The sequence below is a fragment of the Malurus melanocephalus genome, unplaced genomic scaffold, assembly GCF_030028575.1.
Source record: "Malurus melanocephalus ecotype Western Australia unplaced genomic scaffold, MMel_1.1 scaffold_149, whole genome shotgun sequence".
Classification (NCBI taxonomy): domain Eukaryota; kingdom Metazoa; phylum Chordata; class Aves; order Passeriformes; family Maluridae; genus Malurus; species Malurus melanocephalus.
In genome coordinates, this window is record NW_026623381.1 from 1568252 (window position 1) to 1588869 (window position 20618).

A 20618-nucleotide genomic window follows, 5' to 3' on the forward strand; every position below is an offset into this window, starting at 1 on the left:
AGTTAAGAATTTGCCTTTGAAGTAAATGAGCAGTAAAGGCTGGATTTGAGATAAACAAGTCCAATACATTCGACTTATTTCTGCCTGACCAAGCAAGATTTCATTGCAGAGGAGCCTATTGTTCCCATCCATTTTTACAGRCAGCTCTTGTGCTTACAGCAAAAGAAGTCTTTAAAGCTCTAAGACAGCAACGTGGAAAAGGAGTTCATGATGTGGCAGTTGGATGCTGAGTTCCTTCTAGGGAAAGGCAGAAGTTCCATATTTTGCCARATTTTAAATAAAACTAGAAAATACACCACATACACAGATGAAGAACTGAGGCCAATTCAGTCTTTTCCATCTCACATTCCTCGCGGAAATTTCCCTGTAGTAACTATTRCTGGGATGATTTTTAATTTTTAATTATTTTAATTGTATTTAGTTTTAATTAATCAACTGTCTAACATCTCATTASTAACTTTCTTTGAACAGCCCCAAACTCACAAGAGATTAACTGAGTCAGAGGTTAAAATAAACAGCTGGCATTAAAACATTTAATCTGCAATTGTTGGATTCACCAAGTGGAACAATGTATTCCAGAAAAGAATGGGATTCATCARTGCAGTCTTAAGAAGTTATAAGTCTTAGAAGTTTTTGCATTTCCTCTTAAGCTGACTTTGTGTGATATCTATTTTGCTAAAAGAAAAAMGTCTGGTTTTGCTCCCTTACTTTGAAACGCTTCCCATTCTCATGGAGCCCTTCTTTGCATGCAGAAGTACCTTCCATTTTGGTGGGTTTTTTTTTGGTGGTCAGGAAATAGATGATGTTTTTCAAGATTCATGCCCAATTAAGAAATAAGGCAGATTACCTTGGATGTGAGTGCCAAGGARCAAGGTTGGGTGGTAACTACAGGAAGCGCCTTTCACCAGCAGTAACCGTGAATTCCATGAGGCATTTGCTCTCTAAATCAAGGACATTTTTGTTTCTACAAGATCCCAGCCCCATGTTGAACCAGCGGTATGCATATTTTCCTTGGATCAGAGATCAAAAAAAGATTGTTTTTCAAGTATTTTTGCATGTGATTGTGTGATGGGTTTATCATTTTTCATTTTAGCCAGGTTTTCCCTCTTCCCCATCTGTCTCAGTTGATGTTGCCAATATGGCACTTTCCATCTGGCCCTGACTGCTACAAAAGCTTTYGCTGTTTTCAGCCACAGATCCTTCCATGAAAAAGGTGCTGCAGGATGGGCAGTGTGAAGAGCACCTCCCCCAGAAGGAGGGAGGTTTCTTCAGCACTTGTGATTTCTCACTCTGAACTTAGCCCRAGTTACATCTGGAGCTGCTCCCCTGCAGCACTGTGGTTTGCCACCATGCCAAAGGCTTCAGATAATGCTCATTTTCTTTAAAAATACTTCACAGCTGTACTGTTTGCCCAGAGTTCATTAATTAATTGTATCATCTCAACCAAGCTCATCCTTGGACTGTTCATAACACCACTGGCATCTTGGGAAGGTCCTTGATGCAAAGGTCTGGTTTTTATGACATTTTTAAACTCCATCATTCCATCCACTGGAGAAAAACCATACATTATTCTTCAAAGGTGCTGGTAAGCACTATCTGCATATTAAAAATAYGTAAATAATTGGAGAGAGATGGGGAAGAAGGGGAAAGGAGGCCTGAGAGACTCTTTGAAACTTCAGAAACTTCATGGCCTTTGTCAAATTAACTTCAGGAAGAAGAACCGAGAGAGAGAGTTTTAGCCCCAGACTCTACAACTTCATGTACACATGGAAACAGGTTATGTTCTAATTTGTAGAGGTGGGACTTGCACTGTTAAAGTTTCATCTGGGTGGTTCAAGAAGATTTTTTTCTCTTCAGGAAGGACAAGGAGTGCTGGAGAGGGCCCTGCAGGGCACGGAGGGGATTTGGGGGCTGCAGYATCTCTGTGATGAGGAGACACTGCGGGAGCTGGGCYGGGTTAGTCTGGAGAAGGGAAGGATGAGAGGGGATCTCAGCAATCCATATAAACATCTCCAAGGGGTGTYCGAGGATGTACCAGACTCTGTTAGGTGGTATGCAGAGACAGGACAAGGAGCTGTGGCCATAAACTAAAAGAAACCGTAAATTTTCACTTCAGAGTGAGGAATAACCAAGATGAGCTCCCCTGGTCAGGGCATGGTGCTGGTAATGCCACAGTTGTGGGTTTGATCTCTTTATGGATCATTCGCATCAGAGTTGGATCCAGTGATCCTTGTGGGTCCCTTCCACCTCAGAATATTCTGTGATAAACTCCTTTATGTTGAGGGTGGCAGAGTTCTGGAACAGATGCCCAGGAAGGGTGGGCAGTCTCCCTCTCTGGAGACATTCCAAACCCACCTGGATGTGTTCCTGTGGCACCTGCTCCAGGTGACCCTGCCCTGCCAGGGGGATGGACAGGATCATCTCCAGAGGTCCCTTCCAACCCTAACAATTCTAGAATTCTGTAATAATTAGAGCTGTGYGAGCCTGTTGGTCAAACAGAAGCTGCAAACTTCTGTGAGAGAAATAAGCTGCTTCCTCCAGACAATGAGGAGGTTTTTTATGCTTTAGATTTATACACAGCAATTGTTCCTCATTAGTCTGGATTTATGCTACACAGGCCAAACACATAAATAATTGAAACCTTTCAGAGCTSTGYGAGATCCTGGGCTGATTTTAAAAGCAGTTTATTGTGGCATTTCAAGGTGCTGCTTAATCCCAATCTTCACCGGTGATTTTTCAATTAATCTTTTAATCGCACGATGTATAAAATAGACTAAACATAGAATTGTATCAGCTTTAATAAYTGTGTTATGCAAAATTAATTTCCAGCAGCAGCACAGGGAACTGTGGACTCCTTAAGGTTTTTGTGAGATTTTGTTGGTTAAATGCCAGGAACTGTAAACAGATAAATCTTATCTTGTATATCAAGAAAACATTAACTGATTTTTAATGAATGAAAATACCTAGATTTTTTCTTCTTTTTTGAATGATTAGTTGCATTCCTAGATACATTATTCTTTCAATATATTAATCACACCATCAAATTATTTCATGATTGTTTCATACACCTTCTGTTGCCAAAATCCAGAGTATTTTTTGTGTGAAACAGATCCTGTGTACAATTCATTTATTAATATCAGAAATATTTGAGAAAACTTTACCCCCTACTTTTCCAGCAGAAAAGTACCAATTCCTTATCGTCATATACCCAACCAGTCCTACTTGGGGAAAATGCTTATTTTCTTTTACACATCTGGGAGCTACTTGGTCTTTAAATTCTTTTTATCCCAAATATTTATAAAGAACTACTACAGAAATTACAYGCACTGAGTGAATATTTTTTGCAGTTAATTGAACTGTTTTCTGTAATTTCTGTTTCCAGATCATAATGATATGTATAAGTAACTTCCAACCTGAAAAACTGAATTGTTTCTGCCAAACTCAGGGCAGAAATCATGATTTCTTCTTTCCAGGTTATCTTAAAATTTTTTGCTGCTAAATTAATTTTTATGAATTCATACTGCTGCCTAGATTTTTAATAGATCTGTCATATAAAAATATGAAGCAGGTTTTTATACAGTTTTATTCATTCTCCTTAAAACCAGACACATTTGCATTTGAACTTTCAGATCTTGTTCCCGGCATTTGAAGCAGTCTGATTGTGTGGCAGTGGGTTGTATTAATTGCAAATACACCAGACATCTGTTCCCAAAACTGAATAATTCCTTGTGTCTCATTGTTGTTTATTAGTGTTTTTACATAAAGCCATTCGTATTTTTGTGGGGRAAATGGATGCTGAAATGTATTATTTGCCATTAAGAAAGGCACCAGGCTGATTTCTGTGTTTGAGACTCCAATGGTGGAGAACTGAGAGGAGCAGGGGGGGATTTGCAAATTGATTTGAAATCAATATCGATGATGTATTGATTGGGAACAATTCTTTACTGTTATTTCCAAAACAATTTCTTAATTTTCGAAGTGCTCTGCAGTGTGAGCATTCCTTTTCACCTGTTGGGTGGGTTATTGGGATAAAAGCAAAGTTCATGGGARGGATGTAGCTCTGGTGCTCACGTTTGGTGGCTCAGGGCCCTGATTTTTAGGCTCATGGGATGAATATTCATTTAGGGATTTGCTGCCTTGGAGGCAGTAGCTCCGTTTTGATGTTTGATGGAGCTCCTGGGATGTTTCAGGATCCCGTGTGAGCTGGAGGAATCACTCCTGAGCTGTCAGTGGGACGCGTGACTGCTGCAGCTTCACAGGTTGTGCCCAAAGATGGAGAACCAGCCTTTAAAAAGCATTAAAATCAGCATTTAAAGGRCATTGAGCAGTGTGTGAGGTGACATGTGCAAGGAAAGAATGTCTTGAATTAACCAAGTACCTGAGCAGAGGTTGGCAAGTAAATTGTACAATATTCTCTGCTTGTGCAGTGAAATTTGGAAGATGAAGAAGAGACTTTTCCTTTGGGAAAAGGRAACAGGAGTAGAGAAAGGTAGTGAAAGACCTGTGAGAAATGTYCTCAGCTTTGCTCCCTCCACAGGGTTGCTGTGCCCAAAGCTCTCAGGTGTGTATTGATATTCCCATAGATWTATAGTGTGGAAGATCAGATTTTCATCTTTGTAAAATTTCTGKTGTGCTCTAATTTAGAAAGGAAAAAAGAGACAAAATCTGTTTTATCTTCTGTAGCAGTGCTGGACTGGTGTGACCCTTCCCTAAGTGTGAGTGGCCACTGGCAAAATTTGTCCTTGAACCTGGAACAATATTCCTGTGCCAATTTTTATTCCTTATTAAGAGAATAGGGAATGTTACCGAGAGAAGAGAGCCAACTCATCCTTAATATGGGGAAAGCATTTAAAGTCCTTCATTTATGTTGACTTTTTATCAGGCACTATTGCAATTAGGTTAGACTAATGAAAGGTAAATTCCAGCCCTTGCATAAAAAAAGAAATCCTTGTAAAGAACCTAATTAGTATGTTTGTTTATTTAGACTCTAATGGCTTAATTGCATCTTATCTTGCTATTTACAAATAGGCATCATTAAAGAATAATGAGCATGTGAGGGAAAACGCAGCCATACCAGCAGCAGATGAGACATAAAAAATGAGAAAATCTAGTTGAAAGTCTGTGTGTTGGGGGTTTTTTAACTTTATTTTTAATGCTAAATCTCTTTTTTCAGCTATATAAACACGATTTCCATGCATTGTACTGATTAGTAAGAAGGATCTGTGAGTGGGAGGCCGAGCTTCTGGCTGGTTCCATGGCAGGGAGCAGGTGTCTGGCCTTTTGCTGGAAATCTGCAGCATCCTTGGATGTTGCCTTCTTTCTGAGGTGAATCAAAACCACACACACCCTTGTGCTCCTTTTTATAGAAGAGGGGAGGTGCCCATGTTAACTGAAAATAATGTTTTCTTTCTTTTAGCTCTGCATTGCAGAGCATCTGCAGCTCAAATCAGCAGCAAATTCCCTGGAATGCTGGGGGGAAATCTGCAGCTTTGGGAATTTTTCACAAAGTGKTGGAGCTTGGTGTTGTCAGCATACATTTTCCTGATATCAAACTTCAGTAAATTTTAAGAAAGAGTATTTGTTAATGTGTTGTTTAAATGGTTCATAAAAGGGCATTTCACTTGATATTAGTTTCAGTGAGAAGGCAAAATTAAAGGGGGGATTTCAAACTCTTTCCTTCAGGCAGAGTTCTGGCATGGTAAATTAATTTTGATCCTTTACATTTGGTAAACTCATTTGGACCCTGATTCTGATTTACTTGGAAAGGTATTTTTTTATTTTCTGTTTATAACTGCTGTTAAATGGGAACTTTTTTTAGCAGTCTTACAAGAAATTATCTAAGTCATTCTCCCTGATTATTCTGTTTCCCCTCTCCCTTTCTTGGCATACTGTGTCTGTCAGATGCTCCTTGAGATTTATCTTGGTGATAGACAAAATATTTTTAAAACTGGGATATTTCAAGAAGATTTTTATTTTATATGTCTTTGTCAGAAAAGCTGCATAATATTGCAGATTTCAATCAGCTGCCTGTCCTACCTTCTTCTGGGGCTTGCCATTTTAGGAAGCAGGGGATTTATGAATAACTTAACTGTCTGAATTTAGTACACTTTAGTTAAAAGGAAGTTAGAAGTACATTGTTATTACACAGCCCAAAACAGAAGCTACAGAAGTATTTAACTTGCAACCGTTCCATTTTCAGCTCGCAGAACTGTGGGGCATATTTTTTCATTCATATTAATTGAATTTTAAAGTGACCTTGTACATGTATTGATTTGAATTAAAATTTTCTACATCAAGGACGAGTTGGCATATATCCTTCAGGCGAAATATTAAAAAGCCAAGTGCTGTCTTAACAGGATATCGACAGGAGGAGTTGAAATTTAATAGGAAAACTTGGCWTAGAAAGGAAATTGTTGCCTTTTTGTCACCATTGAAAGGTATCTTTGCTGTATAAGGAAAGAAATTTCTTTCAGTTGGTACCTGTGGAAATGCAGGGACATTTCAGTGCCCATCTGGGTGAGTCTGGACCTCCAGGAGAGACCTGCACTCGTGGAGCTCGGAGTAGAACTATGAAATTACCGATTTACCAAAGCCATTAGTTGGTTATTACCTTCTTCCAGGTGATCTGTGGGGACACAGTTGTGTGACTATCAGTGTAAATTACATTTTATACATAGACCTTTCCTGAACACAGGCTCAGAACAGCCAGCTTGAGCAGGGATTGGAAGCAAATGGTCTGCTGAAAAACACGATTTGTAAAATACAGCAGAGTTGAACAAAAACATTAAGCGCTGGAAATAGTTACAAATCTTGATTACTGGAGGAAAAACTAAAGGGCATTGCATTTGCTGGGTACAGTATGGAATGTGCTTCACCCTGAAAATAGCTGTGGAGCATGCTTTTGGCTTCCACATCTAACAGCATCCTCCAGGCTGGTGACAGGCTGTTGTTCATTCTTTGTACTACTACCCTCATTCTTTCAGTGMTGTTAAAATGATGAACTGTAATTTCTCTGAGCTACTCTTTTACAAAATTCTTGCTTCTGTCAGGCTTAACTAATGATACAGTTGTACAGAAATTGTCTGAAAGTCCCAGTCTCTCTTCCAGCCACTGTAAAATCTGCAGGAATCCCTTGTCAARACAAGTGTGGTAGAAAAGAGGAAACTTTTTTGCGCCTGTGACAGAGCACTGTAAGAGCTAATTCAGACAGCACAGCACCAACCCAGCCAAAGTTTGGAATTCCGGGTGTCTGGGTGCCCTCTGTAAGGGGGGAGTGAAGCAGGAGAGCCTTTCTGAGGGAGTTTATGGTCTGAGGTGCCCAGGTAAGGCTGGGTTTGCCCAGCTCCTTACACTGCAGGAGACAGGAATTTTGAATTTTGATGATCAGGCAARTGGRTGATCAAGGTGCTGTCYTGRAYATRGTGCAGGATGTGACATTTSAGTKCTCTGGTAGATTCTGGAAKTATGGAGTGAACCACTGGAAGGGTATGAAGTCAGATCAMCTGGAAAAGTGCAGGGAGCTAATGCAGAAACATTGGTGCAGGTAAATCTTGTGGAGAGGAGGTTTGAGGGCAGCAGTGAGTTTATTCCAGCAAGCTGGAGTGCCACACACAGGATTTTTCAGCTTGTTACGTTCCACAGATCAGACTGAGGATTTTCAGGAACATCCCACACAGGCTGCAGATCAACCTCAGATTTATTTCTACCTGGCAGCAATGGGAGATGTTATGAATGCACAATGTAAAGAGAAAAAGGAAAGAAGGGAGCATCAATGAAAGCATGTGAAGGTGATGGGATAGGAAATATTGTACATGAAACTGGGTCTGGGTTATAGGGCAGCGTTATTCTTCCATTAAGATTTCTTTAAAATGTCTTCTTTAAAATTCTTAAATTTCTTTAAAATGTCTTCTTTTCCTCCTTTTAATTTTATTATGTATGGTTGATGCCGAGTGGGAAGTTATAAATAAAAGTCTGTTCTCTCAGCAGACCAAGATCCCACTGAAGTGCCAGTTTTAATAAGGTAGAAAAATAAATTGAAAACCATTAACTCTAAATGTGCTGGCAACTTTTCCAAGGTTTATTCATTTCCTCCTCTTAGCAGCTATGACAAAACTCTGTGATTCCAGTGGGTGATCAGCATCACAGATTAGACACCTCTGGGTCATGACTTTGCATTTTTAACTCGGTTAATACAGTGATAGGTGCTGAAATAACTCTGCTAATTTCCTGTATATGCAGATCAGCTACGTCTTGTTAAAGGTACTCGATTTAAACCAAAATTCACAGTGCCTGGAAGCAGAACATGGTGTTTCCATATATGTTTGTGGTTCCTGGTGTGTGCATGGCTCCGGCCTCGATACAAGTTCCTGTCCTTCAACCTTCAACATTTTTCTTTTAGAAATTACCCATTCTGACCCACTTTTTATGTTCTTGCAGTGTTGTGCCTGGCAGCCTGCCTGCCTGAAGGCTGTCATTGTCTCCCCTTGTTGTTCCCCTGTCCTYTCTCTTGCTGGGAACTCATCCTGCCCTGTCCTCCAGACTCCTGGAGCTCTCCATGTCCCATGCCAAAGGCTTGTCACCAGTTCTTTCCAGGATTTGTGCCTYTGTCCTGCTCTGGAGTGATTAAAATCACCTCAGCTGGGGCTGCTGGTGTTGGAGCAGAGTTGGGGGGTCAGGTCATTAGCAGAAGTTACAAAGGAATCACATCCAACAGATCAATAAAGGTGTGAATTGACTGATTCYTTTGGGTGTGGATTGCTCTGCTGAGGTCAGCAGTAAAAACACATTTGTTTTAGGGTGTGTTCACCTATACAGGATGAAATGTTGGAACACTGGCAGAAAATGAGCCACTGCTGGTTGGGAAATATTAAAATGAGCTAATTGTTTCTTTTTTATCTTCGTTTTATGCTTTTGTGGRTGAGGAAAAGCTCTCTAATAATCTCTGTATAACAGATTACAAAGACAGAATTCTTGTTAGGAACACATCTTAACTGTATTGAAGTGCAAGTTCATCTTTGAAATGTAAATTGATTTTTAGATTAAAATGCCTTCATTATTGCATTTTTGTCAATAATACAATTTAGTTTTATTTCTGTTGTTATACTCTGGCTGACCCTCTATATTTTCCATGATCCTAGTTTTATTCTTTGCACTTTAACACTTTCACAGAAGGAAATGAAACCTTTGAAAATGTAACATTTTTACTTTAAGCTGTAGTTTCCTTTGAAATAATTTTACATTTTTATTGGACAGAAAATGCTTTCCATTAAACTCATGGCATGCTTTCACAAGCCAGCATTAGGGGAGTCCGATTCCTCTTTCAAATTGTTCTTCTCTAAGTGGACTTATATTGGAGAATATCAAATTCATCGAAAATAATCACATTTGCCCATTGTTTTTGACAAGTTATTGAGTTGTGGTGTTAATAAAATGGAGAGAATTGCTTGGCAGTGTCATGTCTGCACAAGGGAATTCTGTGAACTCATACATTTTCAGTTGCAAATGAATGTTTGTTTGTTCTGCACTTTATAGTCTCTCTCCTCCTCATAACACACACTGCTTTTAGATCTTTTATTTTAGTCTCTCTATAAAATATTGAAAACTGAAATTGCATCAACTTAAGCTGTTAACTTGATGGTCTCATGAATCCAGACACCATCGACTCGCCCTCAGCTCCTTTTTGCCCTTCTGTTTTTCCCAGGTTACCTTAGGAAAAGTGCTAAAAGTGATCGTGGTGATGCGGAGCCTCTTCATTGACCGGACAATCGTCAAAGGGTACAACGAAAATGTTTACACYGAGGATGGCAAGGTGGGTCACGGCCTCTCCAACATTGCATCATTTGTGCTTGGTATTGACATTGCAGAAAACTGGGATCTCACTGCAAAACATAAAACTGGCAAAAGATCGTGGGTGTCTGCAGAATGTTCCAGTTGGAATTTGTCTTTTAGCTTGGATTTTGCATCCCCAAATCTCTGACTTCTTTCTAAGCTCTGAAGCCTTTGTCTGAATTTCTGATTTATCACCTTAGACCCCCATCTCTGTATTAGTAGYRTCTGCTGAGAAAAYATTTTTGTGGTGTAGCAGCACATCAACAGCCCAAGGTTCAGCTTTCTCTCTTCTGAGAGCCACTGAGATCCTTGTGCTGGGTTTGTGCTGTGTTGATCAACAGTAGAGAGAATCACTGCTAGGTGCTCCTCAAGAATTGGCTTTGCCAGCAGCAGCACATCCCAAACAGCAGTAACACTACAGCGTTACCTGTTTCCACAAGTGATTTGTTTTGTCAACAGCTCACCCTGCTTGAACCCTGCGATTTCCCGTGCCTGCACACACTCCATATGGCTCTGCTCAGCACATCAGGAGATGTTAACGGGACCTGATGGCCTTAGCTCAGCTTGGGTCTCTTTCCAGGGTGGAATGGTCTCTCTTTCAGAGTCTCTCCACTGCCAGTAACAGCACTAAATACCTCCATGTTTCACATTGTCTCTCTGGAGCTTTCTCTTCTGATTATGAAGCCTATTAAAATAAAAAGTTCATTATATCAAGATGAGTATTTGGCACCCATAGGCCATGTTATAATGAGGTGAGACTTCTTTTCCTTTCAGAAGTGATAACTGTGTTTCAGCACACAGAAGCACGTTGTGTGCTGACCCAGAGTTCAGCAGCTCAGASTGTGAACCTCTGTTCTCTGAGAAAGGCCAGGAGCTGASCTGCTGAAGGAAATAGTGCAGCYCTATTTCCCAGGTGAGACGTTCTCCCTCAGAGGGCRGAGGATTGGCCCAAGAAGTAGTAAAATAAAAATTGCTTAATTTTGATGTGCCTTTTTCAGACATGCAGGTTTAAATATCAGTTTGCCACAGGAGCAGCTGCTCTCTACTCCCTGTRTATTTGCATATAAATACAGAGTCACAGCACCAGCCCCTCTTCACCCCAAGTTCTGTGTGGAAGTGAAAKGATGGTCTGCTGAGAGAGCACTGACAGTTTGTGATGGATTCCTGTGTCACACTTCATTTGGGTGTGCTCGTTTTCTCTGATGAATCCAGTTTCCTTTGAAGCTCCCCTGAAATACAATAATGCTATATGTGCTGAAAAGCTAAGTAAGGAGTTCCTTTCTGAAACTCAGCATCTGGCGCTGGGATTGTGCTCAGCTCAAGGTGAACTCTCCTGGGAGCTGCTCATTGTTCCTCTGCCATCGTCTGTGCCAGGGGACAGCAGGACTTGCCAAGGCCAGCTCTGGGCACGGGGCACTAACCTTTGCCTGTTGTCAGTGGGGAGCAGTTCTGCTCCTYCAGGGCATCACTGTTAACACCTGGCTTATTTTCTTGCTTTAAGCCAGTCTGCAGGGGAGTCTSTTCTCTCCCCTTTTCKCTTTGTGTCCAAACCTGATTTGTGGGACTGTTCTGCGAGGCTGCACCAACCTGTGACCTTTATGTGACACTTTRCTATTCCAATGGGCATCCCAGAGATTTTGCAAACCAGAAGGTCTCTGTTTTAGGTATAAATAGGAACATTGCATTTGACTGAAGCAGAATTGGAGTTGGAGCCACTTAAATCATGAGCAAATTTGGCTTGGAAGATTAAATAAATGCGTAGCTTGCTAGTTTTGCCAACTGGAGCACATATTGACAAACAGTGAGCTCCTTTTTTTTTTGTCACTAATTAACTACTCTGGTAATTGGAGAATAAGAATTAAGATTGTGCTCTCACAATGATTTGCTTTCCTTATTGTGCCTGCTGGGAATGAGCGATTGCAGTCAGTTATGAACAGGGTCCATTGCAATTCCTTCCCCATCACAACAGATGCTGTCAGGCAGGTACTTCAGTGAGGTTTCTACACCATTCTGGCTTCTCAGTTGCTAGCCTGATGGCATAAAAAATGCACTAGCATTAAGGAGAAGCACACAAAAAAGTAAGAAAAAGATCAGTGAATATCATCTTTGTTAAATAACAGAAATATGGAGAACCCTCAGGAACACAGTAGGAGGTGATGGTTTTCCCAGTGARCAGTTTTGCACAGTCATTGTTGATTTGGGACTTAGCTTATGTGTTCCCAGGAAACCTTTAATATTTGTAAACACCAGGGAGARGATGAGCTAGGTGATACCGTGCAATATGGCAATGCTGAAGTGCCTCTTCTCTGTGAGCCACGTTGAAGAAGGGACACTGGATAAGTCATTTTGCTTTTTTGCAYTGAAATTTAACTGGATGAGGGTCTGTTGAGTCACCTTCCAAACTCGTTGGAAAGTTCTTTAAGGACAAAAAGTGAAATTCAGTAGGAGGCTTTTTCCAAGTAGGGACAGGGTTTGGGGCAACYAGATGTATGCAGTGGTATTTAAAAAAGGAGAACTGGCTGTCACTGGGAGACTGTAAATGAGAAATGGACTGCACAGAGGAGGCCAAAGATTTCCCCTCTGATCAGTCATCATTTACTACTGAAAATACACTGGTTTTTAGCAAATTTTACATTACTGGGAAGCAAAAGGAAAGAGATCAGTGCAGACAGCAGAGCTGTTGGGAGTCTTCTGGTCCTTCCATCAGGCAAGCCTAGAAAAAACCCCAAACCTGGGTGTTTGTCCTGGCTGTGGGGCTGCACAGGGACACACCAGCAGCTCCCCAGGAAAGCTGACACTGCATTTTGCAGGCTGCTTTCTCTTGCTGTGTGCTCACACGTGTTCTGTGCAGGTTGGCAGATGCTCACGTGAAAGCCTCACGTGGTCTCTGCTGAAGTCTCCTTAAATCGGGTCCTCCCTCTTTAAATACTTTCAAAACTGAGGTGAAAAACCAGAAGTTTTAAGCTTGCAGGGAGCAAAACAAGACACGCCATTCTGGGGGTTTGTTTTTAAGCTTTGCTTATACAGACAGAATCATTGCATTTCTTAAGTGCTCCGTGTACCTCTCTYGTGAATTATTCACAGACCCTGCAGAGTATGTCTTTGCCAAGCTGCCAGCTGCAGAACTTGGACATTTTTGGTGACACTTTGCAAAAACAATAAGTGAGATCTGGCAGGCTCTGACACCTCGTGGTGCTGGACCTGCTCACAGTTGCTTTTGCTCACCATCCTAACCCTTCATGGCCACCACAGACTGCTGCATTTTAATCACCCTCGTGATTTTAGTGGTGGCACAGTGCCACCCTTAATTTCAGACTGTGACATGCTTGTTATGCACTGGAATTTAACCATGGATGGTAATTAATTACCAGTGTTTTCCTGATTCCTGAGTAAATGAAGCTGTGCAGCTCACCTTCACAGGGCAGCAGAGCCATTTGTTAGCGCTGGTGTGCCAACAAAAAATTAAGTTTGGGATTTTTTGGCATAATAATACCATGYTTTTTTGGATGCAGAGACCAAGAAGCACCTTGATGGGCACATTTAGAGTGAGTACTTCACATCACTGCCTAGCCAAATTCCTATTTTGCATCCCTCAGACTTAACTAAAGAAACCTAAGTGTCTCTGTTGAATTCTCATGTTCAGGAACTTGGGTTATGTTAATGCTATGGCTTCATTAATTACCCCATATCAATAAGAAAAGGCAGCTTTTAGCCTCCTAGCGTAAGAGAGGAGAAGAAATAGTAGTATCAAAGGAAAGCTTCAAAGACAGGCAGAGCTGTCTCTCGGGTAATTTCTGATCCCTGCATTCTCACCACTTCAAAGCTGGATGTGTGTGTGTTTGGGTGAAGGGGGGGTTGAATCCGATTTCTCTAATAAGTGTTGGCACCGGGCCTGTTTGATATGGGATGCAGGGAACATTCTGATTTGTTATCGCCTTTGAAATCGCTCCGACGACCTTCAGAAAACGGCCTCTTGTTGCAGCTGCTGGGGGTGGGTGGGGAGAGGGGCACTGGGGAAAAGGAGCCCCGGTTTCATTGGTTTCATTCGCATGCAGAGGATGCCCTGAAATTGTGCTTTCAGCAGTTTTTTTAGTTACAAATGTGTGTCTTGATTGAAAGTGAAAAGTTGAAGAATAATAGACCTATAACGATGCATTCTTTAATCTGCCTCTGCCTTAATCCTGCGTTTCAGGGGGAAAGGTGGGCACTCATTTAGGATGCATGCATGGAGCAGGGGCTAGCAGCTTTTTCCTTTCTTCTTTTTTCTTTCTTTTTTTTTTTTTTTAACTTGGCTAACATCATGTCTGTAAGACAGACATTCATTACTTTTTCAGCTTTTCTATCCCTGTGCCAGCTAATGAACATTCAGAACCTGTTGGACTTGTCTTAAAGCAGCATCTGAAGTGGACTTTTTTTTGAGTCTGACTAGAGAAGATCACATATGTGGTTTGATCACTGGAGATTAGCARACCATCTATACATTCCAATTACAGCAGCTCTGTGGTCAAAGAAATTACATTAAAACAGGGGTTTTTTTTTTAATAGACATCTTTTTTTTTATTTTTAAATGTAGATTTTTCTGATCTGAAAGTGCAGTGCTGCCTTCCCAGCAGGCCCAGGTGGGATAATACCCTGTAAGTCGAGCTTGGGTCCAAGTCTGGGCTTTACCCTGTGGATGTTGCTGTTCACACAGGTTCTTGATCCCATCCCAAGCACCAGGAAATGTTAAAAGATTTGTCGGGAGGTGCCTCAGGTTCTTGTGTCTCCATCCAGCCTGGAAAAGGCATTGAGACATCAGCTGCCTTTTGTCTCAGGGCAAGGTCAGCGGTGCTGAGCTGTGAAACATCGATCCTGGAGTGGCTTTTGAAGTTTTAGCATCGTGTCCTGGCCACCCTGAGCACTGGGGATTCAGGAGTCACTGCTGTGCAGAGTTTGGACAGGGCCACTTCCCAGTGCTGCTCCTAAAAGAATCAAAGCTTTTAGCTTTCTGGCCATTTTTAGCACGGTGAATTAATCACTCGGGCTCAGCATCCTTCCCCCTCGCTTCCTTCCCAGTGCCTCCCTCTGATGTGTTTTACTCACTTCATATGACTTCCTTCATTTCAGGCTCYTTTTGTACTCTCAGTTAGGATGTTTGGGCACGTAAGGCAGAGCTAAAATAATCAGTTGGACCAGAAAAAGAACCCCCTCTGTAAGAAAAGCATGTCCAACCATGGCATCAGGCACTGAGGAGCTGTCCCTGCTTCAGCAATTCACTCAGAAGTTCTTCTTCTGTCTAGAAACATTCCTGAGATTAATGCTTTATCAAACACCTTTTCTGTGACATGTTCTGTGCATACAGAATTGTTGAGTACACTGGGAWCTGTTGAGAAAAAAGCGATTTGCAAGTGTGGGATTGATGGAAGCTCCTCTTGTTTTTCCTTTTGCTTTTCCTTGACAGAGCCCAAGATGTTCCACAGGGCTGGGCTAAGAGAGTGTCACCACGTCAGTTGGAAATGTTTAAGGAGGGTTTTCAGCAAGGACAGCTTCCCCTTCTGGGTTTGGGGGCTGATAAAACTCATATTTCAGTTTTTTTCCTTTTGTTGGTGTGTAGCTGAGCACACATTCAAGTCATGGATGTGTGCAGTTATCTCCAACCTTAAATCTSTCTTAGTGTGATTTTTGTCTGCAAATGTAAATGCACTTTCCTGAGGGATGTTTTATTTAGCCCCAGTAGACCCAAAGCTTTGGCTTAATTCAGCTAAACGCTCTTTGTGTCGTTTGTAACTGAATCACTTATTCAACACTAGACAAGCATAAACTTAATAAAAATGCCCTCATTTTAGAAACAGACTCAAGCTGATGAATATTTGCATAGATCAGCCACAACCCCATACAAATGAAGATTTTGCTTTTTTAAAGAGAACTCATTAATTCAACAGGTCTTGTATGTATAATTTTTTTATTGAAACTGTGCTGAACCATGTTCATTTGTCATTGCAATACAAAGGAAATCTTATTAATTCCCTTTCTGGGATTGCAACAGGTGAGAGCAAGAGGTCAAAARAGTGAGCTGAGAGATATATCTTTGTTGATCCATTTTCTCTCTCTTTCTCTCCAAAGCTGCTTCTTTATCTGTAGTAATATATAACTTTTTTTTCCTGCTGTAGCTTGACATATGGTCTAAATCCAACTATCAAGTTTTTCAGAAGGTAAGTCTCACATCATTTCTCTCTACCTAAGGCACATATGTGGACTTGATTTTAAATATCTGAGCCCTTATGTTAACTAATTCAGAATTTATTCTTTGTCATCACAACTTGCAAATAGCAAACAATAATCTGTAATGATGGAAAACTGTGAGTAGAAAAGAAGATCACTTCTGGTGTTATTTAATTTGGATTTATTTCCAATCACAGTTCCAGTCCATGGTTTGGAATAGGAAATCAGAGATTATACTACTCTAGTCTTAAAATTTCATGAGGAATCTTCAAGTATTCTTTCTTTAGCTTAAATCTTTTGGGGGAGGTAGGGACGGTTTCAGGTTCATTTGGATTTTGCTTTGTTGTTTTCATTGGGGTTGGTTGCCTCTCATTCCTGAGGGCTTGAGTTTAATAAACTTCAGTAGAACCTCCTTTCCAAAAGGAGTTTGGAATTTTTTCCATGATGTTATTTTTGCTGCYCTTCTTCCTGTGATGGTGTAAGCAAAAGGAGGGACTTACTGGARTGAGTGTTATGCCATGAAGAGAAGACTGATGAGAGAATGGCAGCAATAAAAATAAAACTGCTAAGAAGGTTAAAGTGTATTTTAAAAAGATCTATATCTCACTATTTTCGAGGAAGGGACGATTTCTTTTTGAAGGCCTCTTGTCAGAATGCTGCAAGTTCAGATTGATCTGAGTTTCAATTCGTTTCCCTCCCTTCAAGCCACAGTTCAAGGAGCTGGAGTCTCCAGCTGCTGCGCTGGCTGCTTTCATCCCCTTTAAAATTCCTGAAACAAATGGGGGTCAGGGACTCCAAAGGGCGTCAGAACAGGGGTCAGGAGTGCAGCATCTCTGCTGTGTTTGTGCAGCTCCTTCCAAGGTTTCAGATGCATCAGGAGGGGCAATGTTTGACCCRGGACATTAACCTGCTGGAGATCAAAGCACAGCTTTTGGGGAGCTTGCTTGCTCTCCCTTCCCTGCCCGGCATTAAAGCAAAATTTGCTGCAGTTGATTCTTTACCCCAGAGATTAGTGGATTAAATATTCTTTCTGTTTTAGCATCAAGTAGGGTAATAGAGYGGGAAGTAAGACAGCATTTGTTTATCAGCCTGCTTTAAAGTGGTTTTTGCAGTGGAATAAATGCAAGGTTCTGGAATTACCTGCGTCATCTCAATTTTCCACTGTGTGTGTTTGGTTGTACACTCATTTGGGCATAGGATTGTCCTCTTGGATGTTTTTTTGGTTTAGAATAATTTGGAAGGGTAAAGTTATATTGCTGTAATTTKTGTTAAATGATAATGAATAATCAGGTTTTGATGATTTAATTGTCGATAGCAAGATAACAGAGCAGAGTAAATGTACAGTTTGCTTAGATGTCCACATTAAGGACTCCAGGTGCATAAATAAGTGGAGTCCATTTCCCTTCATGTCCAGGTGATGCTCTCAGAGCAGAAACTGGAGGAGATCAGTGGGAAAACATAAAATACCCCTCTTCCTGCTGCCTCTTTGGCTGCAGTRTGGATAAATGAGAATCTTTGTTTTCTTCCTAAGTTTCTGTTGTCCATTTTTCTTTTGATAAATACCAAATGTATTAATATTTACCAAAAAGTAAAAAACAACCCAGAAAGACCTCAGGGAAAGGGTGGCCTGTAAGCAGTTGAACAGCTGTCTGTGGGATTTTTTTATAGTAGTTTTATAGATTTTGTTGCCGGCTCTGTCACTGTGTTACCTTGGACAACTTCACCTCTCTCTGGATGAGTTCCTCATCCCTTGGGCTGGGGTARTATTTGCTGACTTCACAGGAGCTCTCACTGAATTGGTTGCATAGAGTTCTCAGATTCTTGCCTGAGAAATGTGATAAAAATGCAAGGTGATGGCACCTTMTAATCAATAGATTGTGTAGATTGAGCTGATAGGTGAAGAAGTTAAGGCTGGGCCCAGGTCAAGTTTCAAGCAGGTGATAGTGCGGTGGCTCAGCATAGTAAATTCTCTGTGGTGCAGTGCTTGGTTTGTTTTTCTCTTTATTCTCTAAAGCTGCATTTGTGTCTGTTTGTAATACCCAGGAGTAGTGATGGAGCAGTAACAAAATGCAGGGAATAGATAAAATAGTGTTACAGAAACTATTATAGCTGGGTAGGATCTGTACTGCAGGATCTTCAGAACAAATGTTTTCATGCCACAAAAAAATCACGAGTAAATGTGTCAGAGCACATCTGAATGTTCTTGAAATGTGTTTCTCATGGCAGTCACCAGTATAGCAATGTGGAAGAAGGAAAAACAGGGATGAGTAACTGCTCCACCCCAGGAGGAGGCTGGGCAGTGCTTTCAGAGCTGCYTTTGACTGTAAAATCCATCGCCCTCTGAAGGACAGGGCTGCTCCTCTTTAAAAACCCGACCAAGTTCCCAAACTCTGTCTTCAATGATAATATAACAACACCTGGAGCTGCCCAGATCCCTGCCTGGGGGAGCTGCAGGCTGTCAAATCCTCACAGGGTTTTGCAGCACGACTTTCCAGGTTAAGGACCGGAGACCTCTGATCTTCAATCCAACCCTGTCAAACGCAGCTAAATTTGTCCTGACTTTTTGTTTGCAAATGTTGGCTGTGTCAGCAAGGCTTTTCTCTCTCCTTTCTATTAGGCAAGGTACCTGAGTGAGTGTGATTTGGTGGGGGCCAGCTCCCAGAGGGCCCATTAATGTTCAAGTGTACAGTTATTTTCTCAGCTCCCTGGAGGCTTCCTGAATCTGGTCCTGGGGTGAAGAAGCCTTAGAGGCACTGAATGCACCAGCAGGGTTAGAACCAGAGAATGGAGCTGGGAAATAAGAGAGGGGAAGGCTGAAAGGGCAGAAGCAAAAGGAGCAAAGAAAAGGGTTTTCAGACTTCCACGTTGGTGTGACATTTAAACTCCACAGGAGYGGCAGCTGTTTTCATCTTAAACCTCCTTATTTTAACACCTCGCCTCTCYTGATCCACTAACGCAAGAAGAGGAATAAAACAGGAAATAAGGACAGATTTTRGGGCTTAAGTCTTGGTATGTATGAAAAGTATACATGAGGGCTGCATAATTCCAGTCACTGTGCAGAGGTTCAAAATTCTTACTGTGAAGAATAGTGCAATGTTCATAACTTTGCATTCAAAAAAGAGGGAAGAACATAGAATTTTGGAACTGCTGTGAGTGGATCAAACTGGGAAATTATGTCAAACAGCTGCTCAATTAAGTGGTGTTGCTGTGTGCAGAGTTTGGCTGTTTAAATCATGTGCAAAGGCTTTAACCCCATATATTTCATTCTGATCTCAGAGTCCCATCCTTATTTTCACCTAAACAGTCTTACAAGTTTTAGCAGTGACACAAGCTGATTTCTTTTGGCTTGATTTGCTTTTCCCTGAAGCATGTTTTAACCAGAACTTTGAGGAGCTGTTTGTGAGCTGTGTGATCCCAAAACGATGGCATTTTCACCACGCCAAGGGCACATAAGTATTGTAATGTATGAAGATGTATTCTTGTCAATAATGTGCCAGTGAGATCACTTGCAGGATGAATTCATGCATGAGACAAGCTGTGGGCTGTGCTGCTGTTCAAGGAGAGGAGCTGGGCTGTCCCAGGGTCATCTGCTCCAGGGATGGATCACTCCCTGGCTCTCCTCAAAGACCTTCTTGGGTGAAATAAAACCTCTGTGACCCAGCACAAATAAGCAGARCAAGGGAAATAATAAAGGAATACTTTGTGACACTGCAAATAAATGATAAATCCTGTGTTTCAGGGAAGGCTGGTGGTGGTTTCCTGAACTGGGAGTGGTGTGTAAAGATTTGTGTGGAGTTCATCCATCCATCATCCTTTCCCAGCACCTCTCAGGCATCACATTCTGTGCTCCACGTTCCCTCCAGAGAGACTCAGATGTGTTCCTGGAGAGAAGATTGAGTAATGGGAATCCTTGGAAATGAACAGAGGCACTCGTGCACTTCTCCACACTATAAAAGATCTAAACACTAATAAAATAACTTCCTTTTTTTTTTCTTTCCCTTAGTGCTGTGATCAGCCTCCAGAGCTCATTGCTACAGGCTACTGTTAAGGCCATGAACTTACAAGGGTTTAGAAAAAAAAAAATTAAAAACCTTTCAGGGGATATAGAGAATCCCTTTATATTAGATGGAGTTGTCAGTCCCAGACTTGAGGGAATAAACCAATAAGTGACTGGCAAGGAAAGTTGTGGCTCTTGAAGGAAGTTCTGTACCTACTTTTTGAAAGGATATTTCCTGGCTGTGAGATAAAATTCTTGGGGAGAGGGAGAGGTTTTATAATTTAGTCCTGTGATGGTTTTTATTAGACCAGGTGTGGCTTCCTTCACCTGGTCTGGGGTGCAGCAAAGCTGTGCCTTCGATTTTTGCTTTGGTGCTGCTTATCCCAGTTACAGGAGGCACTTGCTGAGCTTTCTYCACCTGTAAACTCTGTAATTTAATTATTTTTAATGAATTTTCCAGCTTTGAGAATGACTAACCAGTGTCATCAAAGCCCAATAAAGCCATTTTTGGATGTCACCTCTGGAAAACACATTTCAGCAGAGCAGTACTGTTCCAATRCATTACAACTCTTTCTGGGAAAAAYTGRGTCTC

General features: G+C 41.3%; 1 protein-coding gene across 1 annotated transcript in view; it reads left to right on the forward strand.

Annotated features, from left to right (window-relative positions):
* MED27 (mediator complex subunit 27) overlaps positions 1-20618 on the forward strand; it is an 81227-nt gene that overhangs the window by 55026 nt on the left and 5583 nt on the right. Inside the window, exons 5-6 of the mRNA XM_057371584.1 lie at positions 9701-9808; positions 15978-16019. Coding sequence (XP_057227567.1) covers positions 9701-9808; positions 15978-16019 — 150 coding nt within the window. The remainder of the gene's footprint in view (positions 1-9700; positions 9809-15977; positions 16020-20618) is intronic.